This window comes from Orcinus orca, chromosome 8, assembly GCF_937001465.1.
Source record: "Orcinus orca chromosome 8, mOrcOrc1.1, whole genome shotgun sequence".
NCBI lineage: Eukaryota > Metazoa > Chordata > Mammalia > Artiodactyla > Delphinidae > Orcinus > Orcinus orca.
In genome coordinates, this window is record NC_064566.1 from 51058876 (window position 1) to 51078309 (window position 19434).

At 55.0% G+C, this 19434-nt stretch overlaps 1 protein-coding gene across 1 annotated transcript in view; it reads left to right on the plus strand.

Annotated features, from left to right (window-relative positions):
* Positions 1–19434, plus strand: part of ARHGEF17 (Rho guanine nucleotide exchange factor 17) — a 57900-nt gene that overhangs the window by 35355 nt on the left and 3111 nt on the right. Inside the window, exons 2-18 of the mRNA XM_004279767.4 lie at positions 2444–2521; positions 8535–8717; positions 11127–11243; positions 11440–11532; positions 11752–11928; positions 12229–12279; positions 12528–12637; positions 12743–12828; positions 14472–14590; positions 14954–15167; positions 15708–15781; positions 16338–16537; positions 16716–17014; positions 17512–17761; positions 18053–18139; positions 18462–18529; positions 18773–18921. Coding sequence (XP_004279815.1) covers positions 2444–2521; positions 8535–8717; positions 11127–11243; positions 11440–11532; positions 11752–11928; positions 12229–12279; positions 12528–12637; positions 12743–12828; positions 14472–14590; positions 14954–15167; positions 15708–15781; positions 16338–16537; positions 16716–17014; positions 17512–17761; positions 18053–18139; positions 18462–18529; positions 18773–18921 — 2355 coding nt within the window. The remainder of the gene's footprint in view (positions 1–2443; positions 2522–8534; positions 8718–11126; positions 11244–11439; positions 11533–11751; positions 11929–12228; positions 12280–12527; positions 12638–12742; positions 12829–14471; positions 14591–14953; positions 15168–15707; positions 15782–16337; positions 16538–16715; positions 17015–17511; positions 17762–18052; positions 18140–18461; positions 18530–18772; positions 18922–19434) is intronic.

The window sequence follows — 19434 nt, forward strand, 5'->3', positions numbered from 1 at the left end:
TGAGGCCCAGCAGCAGCCCTGCCTCCCTTAGGAGGCCTCCCTGCCCATGACCCTCACTGCTGGGCCTGGCAGGGCTGGGCTGGGGAAGTGAGGTGGAGGGTGCTGGCTGTACCACCCAGGGCTGAGCCTGGCCTGGTCCTACCGTCAGGGGGCTCCCTGTCCAGCAGGGAGACGGATGTCGATAAACAGCCTCGCTGAGGCAGAGGACCTGAAAGGCCCGGTGTGTGGAGAGAGCTGCCCCGCTCCCCAGCTCCTTGCTTTCCCAGCCCTAGGAGGGAGGTATTATTTGTTCCATTTCATAGAGGAGAATGTGGAAGCCCAGATGGTTAAGTGACCACCCAAGGTGACACAGCTGGTAAGGGCCAGGCTGAGGACCCTGTGGCCCACGGCTGGCTGGTCAGAGTGTGAACTCCGGATTCTTGGGCCCGAAGGCTCAGCTTGAGGGGGCTGAAGAGACTCAGGTCCCTGCTCTGCCAGCCACTGGCTGTGTGACCCCAGACAGGTCAGGTCACTTCTCTGACTTGACTTCCTCACCTGTGAAGTGGAGATAACAAGTCCTGTCACAGAGCTATGAGGGTGAGGCTGAAATGAGGCCATATCTGTGAAGTGCTGAGGTGTCCCTGCAAGAGATGGGGCATCTGGGCCTTTCCTTGGGAGGCCCTTCTGGCCCTTGATGCTCTCCCAAGCTCTTCATCCTAGGGTGGGCCTAACTGGTGCTGCCTCCTCCTGGAAGCTGCCCCGGTGTTTTAAAGGCCTCAGAAGCACTGAGGATAGATGGTCTGGCTGTAGCTGGGGCTCCGAGGCAGGGTTCAGTGCCTTCTCACCCATCAGAGCACAGGGCTGGGGGGTGGGGCAAGGCAGCCTCTTCCCCTCCCCCAAGGGGGTGTCATTCACACCCCCACCCCTGAGTTCCTAGCAGAGGAGACCACTTTTCTAAGTATGCCTCGTCATAGTACAGGCTTGGGGACAGGCATGATCCCTGAGTCCCTGGGTCGGGGGGTGGGGGGACCTAAGGTGTCCGCGAGCAGAGGGACGAGCAGTGGCTGCATCAGGCAGGCTGGACCGGCCCGGCACTTGGGCACACTCAGCAGACATACCCTGGGTGCAGTAGTGACCAAGGCAGCTCCACTGGTTGAGTCCCTGCCCTGAGGGGCTCCCAAGGGTGGGGACTAGAAGGATGCCACAGACATGGACAACCCACCATGGCATTGCCACATGCAAAGAGCATCCACGCAGACTAGCAGGCCTTGATGGCTGGAGCCCAGACGCCAGCTGAGGCCAAGCTGAGGGGACTGGGAGGGAGAGTGGAGAGGGAAGTATAAGCCCCAGAGGTCTGGGCCCTGGGGAGTTTGGGACCTTGCTCAGGACCACTCCAGGGCTTGGAGGAGACCTAGAGTGGAGTCCTTTCCTGGGAAGGGCATCTGTTGGAGGTGCACCACCTGGGAAGGCTTCCTGGAGGAGGAGCGGGCCAGAGGCATAGAAACTGGTGGCAGGGGGCAGTAGGTAAGCTGAGTCCCAGGGGGTGGAACACAGAGAGGGCATCCTTAGACTGACTTCCAGCAAAACCTTCCCACAGAATATGGGCTGCCCTGTCAGGGATATGCACCTTGTCCCTGGGTGTGTGGGTGCAGAGTCTGGGTGACCCCTTAGGGACTCCATAATGCAGAGATCATCAGAGCCTCAGGATGGAGGTGTTGATGCCTGGATCTCCTTTTCCTCATCCTTAAAATGGGAAGAATAGTCACATATACCTCACAGAGTGGTCAAAAGGGTAAAATAATACACAATGCTTAGAATAGTGCCTGGTGTGGAGTAAGGCTCAGTTAGCCTCTTTTACTGAGTGAACTGGGATCCAGGCTTGTCTGAGAGTGGCTGAGCCCTGCCCCCACCTTGCTGCATGACATTCAGCACTGACTTTACCTCTCTGGGCCACCTTTTCTTCATATGTAGCAGGAGGTGACATTTTTGACTTTCTGGAAGGGTGTGAAGCCCAAGGTAGGGACTGACCCCACAGTGCTGAGCCTGAAGGTGGGGTTTTCAGAGTTGGCAGCTGGAGTGGGGGGTGGCCTGGAGGCATTGACTTTCACAGATGTGAGAAGTTATTGGGTTTTTTTTGAGTTCTTTTCAGGAGCCCAACAGGGGAGCCAAGAAGTAAACAGGAGATCTCCAGATCGGCCAGTAGCCGTGGGGATGGGAGCAGAGGGGCAAGGGTTGAGGGGCACAGTCCGGGGAGGCAGGCATTTGAGTTGCAGGAGGAGGCACTGCCTGAGGGGGAGCACATGAGCACAGACCTGCAGAGTGGGGGTCCAGGGTGCTTTGCGGGGAGGACAGGCCTTGAAGACCGGGGAGAGGGCATGGATGGGCTCTCTGGGCCCGTGTGACTGAAGGTGGGGGGCGTGAGAGGAACAAGGCACTGCTCATCCTCTGCCTTCTGTCCCCCCAGGACATGCGGAAGCATGTGACCATGACCCTGCTGGACACAGAGCAGTCGTATGTGGAGTCACTGCGCACCCTGATGCAGGTGAGGCTTGAGGCTGCCCTGGCCTGGGTCCCTGAGAGCAACCATTCTGAGTCTAGGTGGCTGTCAGACATGTGGGAACAAACCCATTTTGTGGACAGGGGACTGAAGTTAGAGAGGAATGACGCTGGGGCATCCCATTCCTCCATGGGAGGAAGCCCCCTCCAGGGCAGGAGAGAATGCGGGAGGGGCCTTAATGCTGGTGGGAGCGGGGCACCCCAGGGCAGATGCTCCCTCCTCCTACCATCCTTCCACCCACCTTGGCAGCCCTGGGTCTGAGCTTGGATCTGTGAATCCCCTCTGCTTCCCCACCCCCCGCCTTCACTTTATTCATTGACTGGAAGAATATTGGTTGAATGGAATTAAATGTTAGCACCTGCTTTGTGCCAGGCCCTGTTCCAGGTGCAGGAAACACAGGGATGAATAAGAGATAAGCCTCTGCCACAGGAGGTGACAGTCCTGCTGGGGACACGGTTGAGTATATGGGCTCTCAAGGCATCAGGGGGCGCCGGGGAGGTGTGGGCTCAGGGAATTTTCCCTGGAGGAGGTGCTGGCTTCCTCCTACCCTGCCTCTCAACAGCAGGAACAGCATGTGCAAAGTCGAGTAAGGAGAGGCCTGGCACTTTCAGGGGTCCATGTGGCCGGCACAGAGCACAAAGGGTCAGTCCTGTGGTGACACTGAGGGAGCCAGCAGAGCTCACGTGGTGGGGGCCCTCGATCCCAGGAGGAGGGTTTGGACTCTACCAAGCGCCCTGGAGACTACCGAGAGGCTTTGAGCAGGGGTGATGTGTAGCCTCCCTCATGCTTTACAAAATCTGTCTGACTGCTGGGAAGAGGGGTAGCAGAAGAGGAGGCTGAGGCCACTGAGGTCAGGCAAGGGAGGAGAAGCCACGACCAGGCCAGAGGCTGCAGGGAGGGAGAGTTGGGGACAGACATTTAGGAAGTGGACTGGTCGGGCCAGGCATGGTAACTGGTTGGCTGTGTGGGGCAAGGTGGGGAAGCCCAGGGTGATGCCTGGGCTCTGGCCTGGGCGATGAAGGCACTAGAGGAGCGCTATCTAGAACAGGTGGGGCAAGAGGGTGAGTTCAGGTTCAGATGCGTGGGTCTGGGAAAGCCCAGGATCTGGGATGCACCTGTGGGTCTGGGGCCCAGGATAGAAAGCGTGGGTCTGTGCTGAAGTGGGGCCTGGCAGTCACAGTTGAGGACAAGTTTGTTCAAGCCGCCTGGGCAGAGCAAGAGCAAAGGGTGGAAGGGAGAGCCCTGGAAACTTTCAGAGTGTTCATTCATTCACTGCACAAATCCGCAACGAGCACCTTCTGCGTAGCAGGCAGCGTTCTCTGGGGGGTTCAGCAGTGAGCGTGAGGGGTAAGGTCCTGTCTCCTGGAGCTCACAGTCTGTGGCAGAGACTGACAGTAACCAGGCAGACCATGCATGAGGACAAATGGTGATGCAAAAGTGCACGGAGAGTATACTTAGTGTATTTTTCAACCTTAAAAAGGAAGGAAATTCTGACACATGCTACAACAAGTTCTTTGACATTATGCTAAGTGAACTAAGCCAGTCACAAAAGGACAAATACTGAATGATTCCACTTATATGGGGTACGTAGAATGGCCAAATTCATAAAGACAGAAAGTAGAATGGGATTGCCAGTGGCGGGGGGAAGGGGAAATGGGGAGTTGGTGTTTAATGGGTACAGAGTTTCAGTTGGGGAAGATGAAAAGAAGTTCTGGAGATGAATGGTGGTGATGGTTCCATAACATGAATTTTCTTTCTTTCCTTCCTTTCCTTCCTTCCTTCTTTTTTTCTCTCTCTCTCTTTCCTGTGTTGGTCTTTGTTGCTGTGTGGGCTTTCTCTAGTTGCGGTGAGCGGGGGCTACTCTTCGTTGCGGTGCACGGGCTTCTCATTGTGGTGGCTTCTCTTGTTGCGGAGCACGGGCTCTAGGCCCACGGGGTTCAGTAGTTGTGGCACGCAGGCTCAGTAGTTGTGGCACATGGGCTTAGTTGCTCTGTGGCATGTGGGATCTTCCTGGGCCAGGGCTCAAACCCGTGTCCCCTGCATTGGCAGGTGGATTCTTAACCAATGTGCCACCAGGGAAATCCCGACATGAATGTACTTTAATGTGGGCATACTGAACTGTTCACTTAAAAATGTTTAAAATGGCAAATTTTATACTATGTATATTTTACCACAAAAATACATTGCTTTTATGCATATATATTTTTTAAATGCATAGAGAGATGAGAACACAGACTGGGGGTCTGCCCTGGTGTCAGGGGCCAGAGTGTTGGGGGCCAGAGTGTTGGGTGTTTAGCTGAGACCTGAAGGGTGGGTAGGAGTTAAGTAAAGGGAGAGCCCGGAGGGAGTTGTTCCAGGCGGAGAGCACCGCGGGAACAATGGCTAGGAGGCCGGAGGAAACCTAGAGTAGCTAGGGATGGGGAGGTGGCCAGTGTGGCTGCTGGGCAAGGAGCTGGCCTTTACTGTGAGTACAAGGAAGTCACAGGAGGGCCATAACTGGAATTCCACCTTTAAGAGGTGCCCCTGCCTGCCAGGCAGGAGTAGACATGCAGGGGTCTGAGGGGTCCTTTGTCGTCCCCTAGGTGGGAGTCAAAGGCATGGGAGTCAGACAGTCCAGGGGTTGAGTCACTTGCCTCCCTTCTGGGTGATGCTAGCCTGATCACCTCACCCCTCTGAGCCTCCGTGTTTTTGTGTGCAAGATGTAACTAATCATCCCCTTCTCTCAGCGCGAAGATTAAAAGGTGATGGGGCTGGGCGTGCCTCTCTGCCTCCGAGTCTCCAGGCTGCAGGGCTGCACACGTGGAGGCTTGCAGGGCCTGCGGGTGGAAGAGCTAAGGGAGGATGGTGCCGAGGACACCAGTCTGAGAGCTGGGTGGGGAAGGGTGGAGGTGAGCCAAGACAGTATCAGCTGAAGCCAGCTGTCCCTCGAGGCAGCCCTGGTGTGTTGGAGGGACTGAGGTCCAGCCCAGGGGTGCGGAGCACAGCTCTGGAGCCAGGCCCCCGGTGTTCAAACTTGGCACTACCTCTTGACCAGCCATGTGACGTGGAACAAGTTATATATCCAGTCTCTTGCCTCTGTTTCCTTGTCTGTTGAGTGGGAATAATAATAGTACATGTCTCAGGTGCAAGATTATGAGATGCGTGAATAACTTAGCAGAACTGCCTGGCAATTCTGCCTGCATACATGCATGTGTGTGTGAGTGTGTGTATCTAAAATCACCTTTAATCCTTGTATTAACCTTGTGAGGCAGATATTATAATGCTCTGCTTCATCTGAGGAAATGAAGGCTCAAAGAGGTTAAGAAACCTGCCCAGGGTCATCCATCTATTAAGTGGTAACAGACTGTTAAGTCTCTTTGAGCTGCTGTAATAAAAATTCCCTAGACTGGGTGGCTTAAACAAATTGAAATTTATTTCTCATAATTTTGGAGGCTGGGAAGTCCAAGGTCAAAGTGCTGGCAGATTCATTGCAGGTGAGGACTAGCTTCCTGGTCTATGGACGGCTCTTTTCACTGTGTCTTCTTCCGTGGTGAAAGGGCTGAGGGAGCTCTCTGGAGCCTCTTTTAAAGGGCGCAAATCCCATTCACAAGAGCTTGACCGTCATGACCTTCTTACCTCCCAAAGGCCCCACCTCCAAATAACCACCGCATCAGGGATTAGGTTTCAACATACGAATTTTGGGGGGACACATTCAGACCGCAGCAAGTAGTACTAAGAGCTGACATTTATTGAGTGCTTAATATGTGTGTGTTACATAAGTTAATTCATATAAACCTCACTATAAACCCCCATTTTACAGATGATAAAACTAAGCACAGAGAAGTAAGGCAACTTGCTCAGGTTCACAGAGCTAGGACGTGCCATAGCCTGGGTTGAATCCCTGTCAGTCTCACTCCACGGTGCTCCCTAAGCGTAGGTGATATTCAAACTGAGATTGGACTCTACAGCCCCGGTGTTCCCTTTGTAGTGACCACTGCCACCCAAATTGATTGGTATTGTTCCTGCAGACCAGGAGTTTAAAATGAAGAAAGAAGTTAAATGCCAAGGTTAACAGCCAGAAAGAGGTGGGATTTGAACCCAGGTCCCAAGGCTGCACCCATTCCTCAGTGTCACCCTCAACCTTGGAGTCTTTCTTCAACTCACACTTCCTAGCTAACAACCCCTCTTTCCCTGACCAAACCCCTGTCTTATTTCCCACTGCACTTACTACCTTCTGATATACTGTGTGATAATTTTGTTATTTATGGTGCTTATTTTCCACCTCCTTCCACTAAATTGTCAACTGCACAAGCACAGGGACTTTTGTTTGCCCACAGATGCAGCCTGCGCTTAGAAGGCTGGACACACAGTAGTTGCTCAACGAGTATGTGGTGAGTGAAATGCAGGTGCTGACTCCTAGCAGGTTCTGCATCGGGTTCCCAGTCACTGTTTATTCTTTCCTGCCACTGTGTGCAGGCTTCTATGTGAGGCGCTGGGACCTGGAAGTGAGCGGTTTAGCTCCTGCTGCTTGGGCAGTAGACCTTGGCACAGATCCGGCCCTGGTTCAGACTAGCCTAGGAGCTGTGAGAGGGAGGCCGCCTGTCTCCTCACCAACCTTTTCAGAATCCCAAATCAGGCAAGAGGATACTGTTGAGCTTTACTTTCTCAAGCTTATTTTACAACAAGCTAGGTTTTTTAAATGTTTGATATAAATTTTTTTGCAGCATTCCATATACTTTTTCAAACCGCCTTGTTTCTTTGGCTTGTAGTTACAGTTTAGGCCAGTAGAGGGCGACATCTAAATGAGACAGCAGCCACTGAGCAGGGCTATTCATGCTCAGGAAACGCCACTGAATGCAGATTTGAGGTGAAAAATGGGAGTTTTAGTCACTGATTGACCAGAAGATCTGAAGACTGTGAAAACAGTGTTCAGATAGTGTCAACTAAGCCTTCAGTAACTTTCCATATGCCCCCCCATACACCCCCCCGCTTTATTTTCCCCACAGCAATTAACGCCTTTTAATTTACCACAGAACTTCCACATGTAGTCAGTTCTAAGACACATTCTTCACATTTTGCCATCTCTGAAATTCAGGTTCATTCTATAATTGATGGCCTATAATAACTTAATTGGCAGCAAATTTTTCTGAGATAAATAAGATTAATGATGCCTCTAAAATGGATAACTAATAAGAATCTGCTGTATAAAAAAAATTAATTTAAAAAAAAAGTCAGTTACATAGGACCATGTATTGTCTGATTTCATTTATATGAACCACCCAGAAAAGGCAAATCCATAGAGAAAGTAGATTAGTGGTTGCCAAGGGCTGGAAGGGTTGTAGGGAGTGGGGAGTGAGTGACTGTTAATGGGGATGGGATTTCTTTTGGGAAGATAATGAAAATGTTCTAAAATTGATTGTGGTGATAGTTGCATAACTGCGAACATACTAAAAACCATTGCATTGTATATTCTAAAAGAGTGACTTGTGTGGAATGTGAATTATAGTTCAATAAAATTGTTTTTCAAAAAAAAAGATTAATGATACATCTTAAATTTGATGAAATGTGGTTTTATTTATTTATTTTATTCGTGTGTTTAATCTGACTAGATTGTATGCTCTATCAGGGCAGGGATTTTGATCTTTCTTGTTCACTGCTGTCTCCCAGTTCTTAGAACAGTGCCTGGCACATAGTAAGTGCTCAGAAAAATAATTGCCGAATTAATGTGTGGGGTCTCCCAGGAGCCCAGTCTTCATGCTTTCCTCACTCCAAGCTCATGCATCCAACAGATCTTTCCCAAGACCCCTCACCCCCATCCTGTGCCAGGCCCTAGGCGGCAGAGTGAGGGGCATAGGAATAGATCTTCCCATTTCCCTCCCAGAGCTCCGAGTCTAATGAGAGAGATCCGGGAGGCAGGGCCAGTGAGCTGCAGGCCCAGTTGATTTTGTGTGTGCCTATGCTGGTGGGTTGGGGTGCCATCTCTCTGAGGGAACCTGTACTGACCCTGTGGGTCCCCCAGGGCTATATGCAGCCACTGAAGCAGCCAGAGAACTCCTTGCTATGTGACCCGTCGCTGGTGGATGAGATTTTTGACCAGATCCCGGAGCTCCTGGCGCACCATGAACAGTTCCTGGAGCAAGTGCGGCACTGCGTGCAGACCTGGCATGCCCAGCAGAAGGTGGGAGACCTCCTTGTCCAGTCGGTGAGTGGCCCTGCTGTCTACTGCTATAGCCCCCACAAGCTCTGGCCTCTCCTAGGAGGGGCTGGGTGCTGCCATGGACCCCTCCACCCCTCCTGGAGACTGACTCTGATCCCTGATCCAACCCCAGAACTTGACCAGACACTGGTAGTGACCCCAGATCCTGGATTGACCTGAACCTGGACACTGCCCAGCCCTAGAGCTTGGCTGGACTCTGGCATGGATCCCACCCCCAACCAGACACTGACCCTGACCTTGGACCCAATCCCAGTTGCTGGCACTGACCTGACCCTACTCCTGACCCTGAGCTGCCACTGACCGTGACCCAGACCTCAAATGGATGCTCTTCCTGACCTACCTTAACCTGAATGTAAACAGTTGCCCTGATCCTGACCCTGGACTCGGGCTTGATGTTGACACTGGCCTAGTCTTCTAGCTCTTTTCTCTATCAGGCATTTTAATAATAATGGCTATTTGGCACTTATTATGTGCTAGGCATTCTAAATACATTGTACGTGTCAACAGCACTAAGGAGAAAGGTATGATTATTCCCAAGTTTAAAGTTGATGACTCTGGGAATTCCCTGGCAGTCCAGTGGTTAGGACTCTGCACTTTCACTGCCTAGGGCCCAGGTTTGATCCCTAGTCGGGGAAGTAAGATCCTGCGAGCTCTGCGGGGCATGGCCAAAGAAAACCCACAAAAGACAAACAAACTAAAAATAAAGTTTATGACTCTGCCATGTAGAGAGAGAAAAAGTAACCTGATCAAAGTCAGTTAGTAAGTGGTGGAGGATTCACCCTCAAGAAACCTGGTTCCAGCGCCCACGCTCTACCCTACCCCATCCGCCCTTTCACCACGGACAGGACTTCCTTCTGCCTGTGAGTTTTTCAAGATCCTGCAATAGTGATTGGGACCTTAGGAAAGGTGTTGGCTTCAGAGTTCAAAAAGGACTGCAAAAGCAAAACTAATGAACATTCAACTAAATGTTTGTCAAACATAACAAGCCATTTTCTTTAATTGTTAAATTTAGTATTCATTTACATGAATTTAATTCCATTTGAAAAAACTTCAGTTACATTTTGTTATTTTGCCAGAATTCCCAAAAAAGCATGATGATGGATGAGAAATCCTAGCGAAGCACAAACTGAATGTTTACTCAGAGCCAAATAATTCAAAAGTAAAATTGTAAAACTCCTTCCAAAAAATTCTACTAGCAAAAAAACACCTTATCTATTTTTATGTGATGTGGGTGTGTTTGCATGTGTTTGTGATGTTGTGGGGTGGACCTTGGGCCTAAGAAGGTCCCTGCTGACCTGCAAATCGATGTGACGAGAACCTTGGCCCGGTGGTGGTGGGACCCCAGCTTGAGTGCTGACATCTCCAGCCCATCACAACCCTCACTGTCACTGGGTTCATCCCCCTGCCTGGACCTTGATGCTGACCAAGGACAGCAGTGGAAGTCTATGCTGATGGAGGGCTCAGCATAGGGTGCCCTGTCCCAGGATCGGGGGCAGGGTGGTTTGAGGGGCTGTCTTCCTCCCTGAGCTGCTTCAGCCTCTGCTCTGCAGCACATCTGGGGTAGGGGAACAAGTGGCCTCTATAACCTAGAACCATGGATTTGGAGGCCCAGAGGGGGCCAGAAACAGCACCACAGGTCACCTGGTCCATCCATGGTGCAGCTGAGACAGGAACTGGGGTGTCAGAACTTGCAGCCAGGGCTTCTGACCGAGAATATCCACATTTAGCCCAGCCGTCAGCCAGCCAGCAGGTATTAGCCACCAGGCAGTGTGTGCCAGCCCTGAGCAGGGCTTTACTAGGAGGGATGGGAGCACCTGTCTCCTTGGAGAGGGAAGACTTGTCTTGGGGGATCAGGGAGGCCAGAGGCCAGGTATAGTTCCAGGCAGAGCCCTTGTCAGGGCAGGGAGTACTTCCTGGAGGCGGCAGAACTGGAGCTCAGCCTTAGGGTGGGTGAGATTTGGATGCGGGCAAGGACCTTCCTGGTGGAGGGAATTACATGAGCAAAAGCCACGCAGTGGGAAAGAGCCTGTGTCACTCAAGAGGAGGGAGACCTGGCTGGCTGGACTTGGTGGGGTTGGAGACCAGAGGATGGCAAAGCCCAGCCTGAAGAGAGAGAACCTGGTCTGTGCTCACAGAACATATCCAGGCACACATATGTACATGTGCATACGAACACACACAGATAAGAAACGTGTGTGCGTGCACACGCTTAATCACACAGGCACACATATGACATGTACACATGACACAGGAGCACATGCCCAATCCCTTAGAGACCATATCATTTCCAGATGGAGAGAAAAGATGTTGGCTTGCGAATCAGTGGAAACCAGGACAGGGTGAGGTGGGGTAGGGGACACCTTGAGGGTCCCCAACCTGCCTCTTCACCCACAGTTCTCCAAGGACGTCCTGGTCAACATCTACTCTGCCTATGTCGATAACTTTCTCAATGCAAAGGACGCCGTGCGTGTGGCTAAGGAGGCGAGGCCTGCCTTTCTCAAGTTCCTGGAGGTACTGGGGCCGGGCAGGGGGATGGAGGCCACCCTCTGTGGGCCAGCTTTGGGGGCCCCAGAGCCCTACCCTGTAGGCCATCGTCTGCCCTCGGGCTGAGCTGGGGGGGGGCTTGCTGGGGACCTGTCCCAGGACATTTCCATCTTTGCATGTCATTCCTCACTTGGGTGCCCATCCACCCTGTTTTGGGTTTCAGCAAAGCATGCGTGAGAACAAGGAGAAGCAGGCACTGTCCGACCTCATGATCAAGCCCGTGCAGCGGATCCCACGCTATGAGCTTCTGGTGAAGGTGGGCATGGGGCTGGGTGGGCAGGTGGGCAAAGCCTGGAGGCATGTGGGGATGCAGGGGGCTCTGTGGCCCCCACTTGGTGGAGACACAGGGGTCAGGTAGGAAAGGAAGTCCTCTCTGGAGTCTACCCCCAGTCCCTCCTCTTCCAGCAGTCACTGTGGGGCCCCAGGGCCTGACAGGGGCAGCTAAGCAGAGGTCTGGTGCCCACTCCCACCCCAGGACCTCCTGAAGCACACGCCTGAGGACCACCCGGACCACCCGCTCCTGCTGGATGCGCAGCGCAGCATCAAGCAGGTGGCTGAACGCATCAACAAGGGCGTGCGGAGTGCCGAGGAGGCAGAGCGTCACGCCCGTGTGCTGCAGGAGATCGAGGCCCACATCGAGGGCATGGAGGATGTGAGTGCCGCCCCGCCCCACTCCACCCATGCCTGGTTCCAACCTGGAACTGTGGCCATGTCCACGTCCATAGCAGCGTCTGCATTGTGTTTGCGTCCATCTCTGTCTACATCTGTGTCCTCTCCCGTGTCTGTTTCTGGCCACGTATCCCGTGGCCTGACAACACAGCATCAAGAGGGTGGACAAGATGTTGCTTCCACTGACCTGGCCCGTGGAGCGGGGCCAAGGGGTCACCGGGGTCTGGGGAGGGGAGGGAGTCATAATGAGCCTTCAAGATCCCTTGTCCCTCCTGCCCCACAGCTCCAGGCCCCTCTGCGGCGGTTCCTGAGGCAGGAGATGGTCATTGAAGTGGTAAGAAGTGTCCCGTTATCTGCCCACCCGTCGCTACCTCCCTGCTTTCTCCACACTTCTGCTCACAGCTTCTGCCCACCGGCCTCCTGCTCTTCCACCCCAGCAGGAGCCCTGGGTCATGTCCCAACTCTGCCTCTGCCTCTGGGCATGCAGGAGAGCCCTCCCCCTCCCTGGGCCTGGCTGTCCCCTTGGGCACGGTGGGCAGGAGGGTGGGCCTCTGGGCCTGAATCCTGCATCGGTCCCCACAGAAGGCAGTCGGTGGCAAGAAGGACCGGTCCCTCTTCCTGTTCACGGACCTCATCATCTGCACCACCCTGAAGCGGAAGTCAGGCTCCCTGCGGCGCAGCTCCATGAGCCTGTGAGTGGCCGGGATACGGTTGGGGAGCTCGGGCAGCGGGAGCGGTTGTCCCTCCGTGGGCCCACTCCCCAGCCCTGGCCAGAGCACCCCCTCGGCTCCCCACAGGTACACGGCAGCCAGCGTCATTGACACGGCCAGCAAGTACAAGCTGCTGTGGAAGCTGCCACTGGAAGATGCAGACATCATCAAAGGTGGGGCTGGCTCAGGCCTGCCGGGCTTCTGGGCTTTGGGGATCTTCCTCTGAGAAACCTGCCTGGAGGGTTTGCGCTGTGGTCAGGTTGGCTGGCCATCTATCTGCTTTTCTGCTTTCTGGCCTCACTTTCCCATCCTGTCCAAGGGGGCTGACGTGCGGGATCCAGTTTGTGCCCTGCAGAGCCGGACCAGCGCCTGTCCGTGCAGACCACCTTCTGACTGGGCAGGGGCCTGCCATGGGCTAGCAGGTGGACTAGGCTGCGGTGGTGCAGGGAGCGCAGACATACCTGTAGCCTTGATTCCGTGCACAAGCGCACTTAGGCGCCTCATAGTAGATGGTGGCGCACTGTTCTGGGCCACCAGTTTTGTGCCTGGGGAACAGACTCACTCAAGTCAGTCCAGTCAAAAGGCTGGTTGGAATGAGCCTTTTGTTTGGGGCTGAGACTGTTGGGAGCTGAGGCAGTGGCTTCAAAGAACGGCTCCTCCGGCTGTGTGTGTCTGTCCCTCCCCCCTCCTCCCCCACTCCCCTCTGGGCCAGTTCTCACTGCTGTCAGCTTTCTCTGCCTCCTCCGAACTCCTGTGATCCATCATGGCCTTTTCTGCATTGTGGCCTTTCTCGCTCAGCTGTTAGCCCCAGCTGCTCCAGGATGCGCAGTTCACCTTCCTGAGTGGGGTGGTGGTTCTGGGATGGTGGTGAAGGCACCTCTGGACCGGCAGGCAGGTCAGGCCCAGACTCTGTCCCTGAGCTCACTTGAGGTGGCCCTCGGGGTGAGGGAGAGGCTCACTCAGCCCCTAGGTGAACCCAGGCCTGCCCCACACGGGCCTCTATGTAGGAAGACAAGCTGATTATTGGTCCAGCTCATCTCTTCTCACCAGAGAACAGGCCGGTGGAGAAAATGACTACCTTTAGGTTAGGTGTCCACACCTGGTCCAGTCAGCTGTGGCCAGAGAGGGCCAGGGTCATAGGGAAGAAAGCGTGGCTGCCCAGGTGGGGGAGGGTTCTGGGGGAACAGTTTGCCCTCAGAAGGAGCAGGAGATATCCTCAGCCCTGGCTTGTCTAGTACACTCCGCTGCTGTCTACTCAGCCCATTGGTGGGCCACTGGTCCAGGGCGTTCGCCCCCAGCCAGGCCTGTAGGGCCAGCTACTTGGCAGTGGTCAGGTATGGGATAGGACCAGAGGATCTAGGTCGTCAGCTCATTGCTCCCTCCTGTGTGGGGGAATTGAGTCCCTGGTCAGCAAATTTGACTGCCGGAGGCTCTGCCTGCCCAGCTGACTCCCCTGTGGGAGGCTGTACCACCCAACACTCCAGTGTCAGCTGGAGACTGCATAACCTGCAGAGCCGTCTGCTGTTTATTCTTTGTGCTCTTCCAGGGAGTTCTCCAAGGGACCGACACCCTGTGCCAGGTGGCTGTGAATCAGGCCCAGTCCCCTGCTCTTGAGCCTGGAGGTTCTGTCCAAGCTGCCCATTAACTTTGGGGTTAATGTTAACCTGAGGTCTTGTGGTTTACAAGCTGTCAGTTAGTCAGGCTGTTCCCTGCACCCAACTGCAAGTTGGGAGGGGAGGGGAGGGGGGGAGTGTCTGTCCAAGCCTGACCTTGTCTGTGTCTGGATCTGCCCATGGCCTTCCTCTGTCCCCACTAGGGGCATCCCAAGCCGCCAATCGAGAGAACATCCAGAAAGCCATCAGCCGCCTGGACGAGGACCTGACCACCCTGGGCCAGATGAGCAAGCTCTCTGAGAGCCTCGGTTTCCCCCACCAGGTCTGCGCCTTCTGCCTGAGATTCCCTAACCCAGTCTGAAGGAGAAATAACAGCCTTGTCATTTGCCTGAGGGAGAGGACATCGCTGTCAGTTACCTGAGGGGGAAAATACAGCCTCACCCCATCTGAAGGAAGTCATGTGTTCCAGGCCTGAGGATGGAGACACAGCTCCATCCGCAGCTGAGGGAGGAGAGAGGGCCCATCATGTCTATGGGAGCGATCCAGGCTACCTCGTGGTCTCAGGGGGGAAACAGAGTCCCATTTTCTGTCTGAGGGAAAAGGCAGACCCCCAGTCCCATCCCCAGGGCAGGATCAGGCTGTGGGGAGAAGTGAGGCCCTGAAGCCTGGGCCCTCATCCCTGCAGAGCCTAGATGATGCACTACGGGACCTCTCGGCTGCCATGCACCGGGACTTGTCGGAGAAGCAGGCACTGTGCTATGCGCTTTCCTTCCCTCCTACCAAGCTGGAGCTGTGCACCACAAGGCCTGAGGGCACCGACTCCTTCATCTTTGAGTTCCCTCACCCTGATGCCCGCCTTGGCTTCGAGCAGGCCTTTGATGAGGCCAAGAGGAAACTGGGTAAGCCAGGGCCCGGGCCAGTGCCCTCCTCCCAGAACCTCCAGGAAGTGGGCAGCACCTTGCAGCTGTCTGTGACATCAGGAGCCAGAAATCCCGAGACTGCTATGTCCTATGTTCCAGTCCCTGCTGGTGGGAGGGTGGACTTAGACTTCTGCAGAGAAATATAGGACTTCCCCAGGACGTCCTCCTTGGCAGGGATTCTGTAGATAAGGTCAGCTTAGGGCAGGGGCCCTATCGCGGGAGTGGATGGCCGGGACCTCCCCCCCAGCGCCCCCCCCCCGCCCACACACACACTGAGCAGGCCTGGATCAGGGAAAGCTGTTGATTGAGGTCCATAGAAAATCCTTAGAGACCTCTGGGTCTACCTCTTTCATTGTACAGATGGGAAAATTGAGGGCAAGGACAAGTAGGACATAACCCACAGCCACCTCATTCTCCCTGGAGAGACCCTGAGAGGCAGGAGAGGAAGGGAGACAGGTGAGGTCAGGACCAGGGTGAGGTGGGTGCTAAGTAGTGTCTGTCTGTCCATCTCCACTACAGCCTCCAGCAAAAGCTGTCTAGACCCTGAGTTCCTGAAGGCCATTCCCATCATGAAAACCCGCAGCGGCATGCAGGTGTGTGTATGCACCTGGGTAGGTGGGGGCATGTAGTCTAAGCCAGCATGTGTTCGTGTGTTTTTGTTCTGTGTACAGCATCATGTACATGTCTTGCACATTGCAGTGGCTCCCTATGTCTTTGTACAGCTCTCTGCACAAGCACATGGACAGTGCATGTGTGTCCCATGTATATGGGTACATTTGTGCATGTATGTATCTGTGCATGTGAACAGAACTATACCATTGATGTGAAAGTGTCTCATTTATGTGCTTGTATAAGTCTGCATACATATGGACAAAAGTTACCATTTTTCGCATTTGTTACACGTACATGTATGTGTGATCATATTTGGAGTAGATATATGTGTACACACATATATGAATATATGATGCCTATATCACAGAGGGATGTGTGCATTTGATGTGTAAAGAGTGTCACGTGTGCTGTATGTGTGCACGTGTATGCATAGGGTGTGTTGAGAATCCAAACACACCCACCAGGGCCTGGAGAGCAGTGTGGAGTTGGCAGCAGTTCCTCCATTCATCTTCCCCTGTCCTTTGGCGCTTTCCGCAGTTCTCATGCGCAGCCCCGACCCTGAGCAGCTGCCCAGAGCCCACGCCCGAGGTGTGGGTGTGCAACAGCGACGGCTACGTGGGCCAGGTGTGCCTGCTGAGCCTGCGCGCCGAGCCTGACGTGGAGGCCTGCATCGCCGTCTGCTCCGCCCGCATCCTCTGCATCGGGGCCGTGCCAGGCCTGCAGCGCCGGTGCCACAGGTGAGGCGCCGGCCGGCCGGGGCCTGGGGACGGGGTCCCCGCCCCCAACACACACTGCGGCCGCTCCGACGTGGTGTGGGCGTGTCCTGGGAATGTGGGCGGGGCCTGGAGGGCGTGCCGGCGAGTGCGGCAGAACCTGGCTCCTAGCGGCCCTCGTCCCCACCGCTTCGTCTCGCAGGGAGCGGACGGCGTCTCTGAGGAACCCCCCAGAGACGGCACCCGAGCCCACCGGGCCGGAACTGGACGTCGAGGCGGCAGACGAGGAAGCAGCGACGCTGGCTGAGCCGGGGCCCCAGCCCTGCCTGCACATTTCCATTGCGGGCTCGGGCCTGGAGATGGCACCAGGCCCCCCAGAGGGTGACCCCCGCCCGGAGTTGGTGCCCTTTGACAGTGACTCTGACGATGAGTCTTCGCCCAGCCCCTCAGGGACCCTGCAGAGCCAGGCCAGCCGGTCCACCATCTCCTCTAGCTTTGGCAGTGAGTATCCAGCTGGGGCTGTCAGGCAGGGTGGACTGCCCAGAGCAGGGGGCAGCCCAGCTGTTAGTGATGGGTGGGTAGGGATGGGCATAGGTGAAGGCATGGAATCAAGCCTCAGGATGTTAGCACAGAGAGCACTGGGGGCAGCGGCTATGACAGCAAGGATCCAGAGAGCATGGGATAGTCCGGCTGGATCCTGAGGACCAGTTGAGGAGGATGGAGCAGAAGGGGTGGAGTGCTTGGTCCCTCTGTCCGTGGTGGTGGCTTGGAGGGGGCCAGGCTAGGACTAGGAGCCTGTAGCACGGAGCTGTCAGTCCACAAGGTAACAAGGGCTGAGCTGATGCAGAGGTCTGGGGGTGTGGGGAGAACAATGGTGGGAGGCCCTGAGGCGGGGCATGGCCCAGAAGGGTGCACTGAGGGAAGATTAAGGCCTAGAAAGATACCAGGTCTTGGGCCTGGCAGAGGGGAATGGAGAAGGAGACCTTTGTCTTCCTCAGACGAGGAGGCCCCGAGCTCCAAGGAGGCCACAGCAGAGGCTACCAGTTCGGAGGAGGAGCAGGAGCCTGGCTTCCCACCACTGTCCGGCTCCTTCGGACCTGGCAGTCCCTGCGGCACCAGCCCAATGGATGGGAGAGCCCTTCGCCGGTCCAGCCGTGGCTCCTTCACCCGTGGCAGCCTGGAGGACCTGCTGAGTGTTGAGCCTGAGGCCTACCAGAGCTCTGTGTGGCTGGGCACTGAGGATGGCTGGTAGGGACAGGGGAGGTGCTGGGGTCGCGGTGCCAGAACCTGAGGTCCCTGTTTTAGAACTTGTATGGTGTCCTGAAGCAGAAGTAGGAGGGTTTTGGTTCAGACCTCAAGGGCACTGCCAGCCGGGGCTGCCGGAGGGTCTGAAACCTACAGGGAGGCCGTGGGATTTGGGTACCTTGGGCGGGCACCTGCCAGGAGGAGATCCTGGTGGAGGCAAGTAGGCAAATAGGGGTGACTGCAGGGATTGGTATGCCCGAGCACTTGTCACAGGTGCGCACCACTGACCCACAGCGTCCACGTGTACCAGTCCTCTGACAGCATCCGTGATCGCAGGAACAGCTTGAAGCTCCAGCACGCGGCCTCTGTGACCTGCATCCTGTAAGGCCCCTGGATGGCTCTTCTGGTTCAGACCCTTCTCAGCTACACATGCAGACCTCCTTCTGCACCCCCGGGTCCGCTTCCCTACTGGCCCCTCCTTTCAGTGGCCAGAGGCCTGCCCTAGGCTAACCGTGCCTCTCACACACCGTGTCCTTGTGCAAGTCACTACCTCTTCTTAGACTCAGGTGCCCACCACCTAGAGAACGAGGGGTGGGAGAAGGTGGTCTCTCAGGAACCGTAGCCATTCCATCTGCAATTCCCTGGACCCAGGTGATCTCCTTCGGCTTCTTGAAACCCTTGATGACTCCTTTTCCTTGCCTAGGTATCTGAATAACCAGGTGTTTGTGTCTCTGGCCAATGGAGAGCTCGTGGTCTACCAAAGAGAAGTAGGTGAGTGCCCACCCCTCCCCCGCCCCCTTGGAGCCCCTTTGCTGGTATTGGATTTCCCTCTTGAGCAAGCTGGGGCCTTGGGGCCACAAGTCTACAGGTGTGACTTTGGGTAACTCCCAGGTCTTCTCGGGGTTTTGGTGTGCTCATTGATAAATGTTATCAGCACCTTATTTCAGGGGAGGGTGAGGCTCAATGCAATACTAGACTGAATTTGCTGTTCTTTTTACCCCACTCCCACCCCAGGCCGTTTCTGGGACCCCCAGAACTTCAAATCGGTGACCCTGGGTGCTCAGGGGAGCCCCATCACCAAGATGGTGTCTGTGGGTGGGCGGCTGTGGTGTGGCTGCCAGAACCGAGTCCTTGTCCTGAGTCCTGACACGCTGCAGCTGGAGGTATCAGGGATGGCCGTGGGGTTGGGGAATTGGTGCTTGGGGTGAGCCAGGCCCACGAGAGAGGAGATGGGACCACGGGGCCATAAAAAAGCATCCGGCTGAGAGGTCAGGGCTTTCCCCTGACCCCTGTATGAATCTGGGCCAGCCCCTGTCCTTCTCAAATCCTTATTTCCTTTCTAGCTGATGAGGGCTGCAGCAAGCGCCCCATGTACCTTAGAATTCTTTATTCCTCCTCCCTGCCCCCAACCCCATTTCTCAACTCAGGCGTTGGCGTCTTTGGGGGGTGGACAAAGGTCCTTCCTGATGTCAGTATCCCTTAGCATTACTCTGGCCTTTAGTCCTGATTTGATTTATATATACATTAGAGATTGTCAGCCTGGTAGTGTCCAGGGGTAACTACAGTTCCCTTGATTTCCCTTTCACTTACCCCGTCGTTGGCTGGGCTGGGAGTGTAGAGGTGTAGAGCCGGGTTCAGGCCCAGGTTTGTGACTGACTTGCTGACGTTCTTGGGCA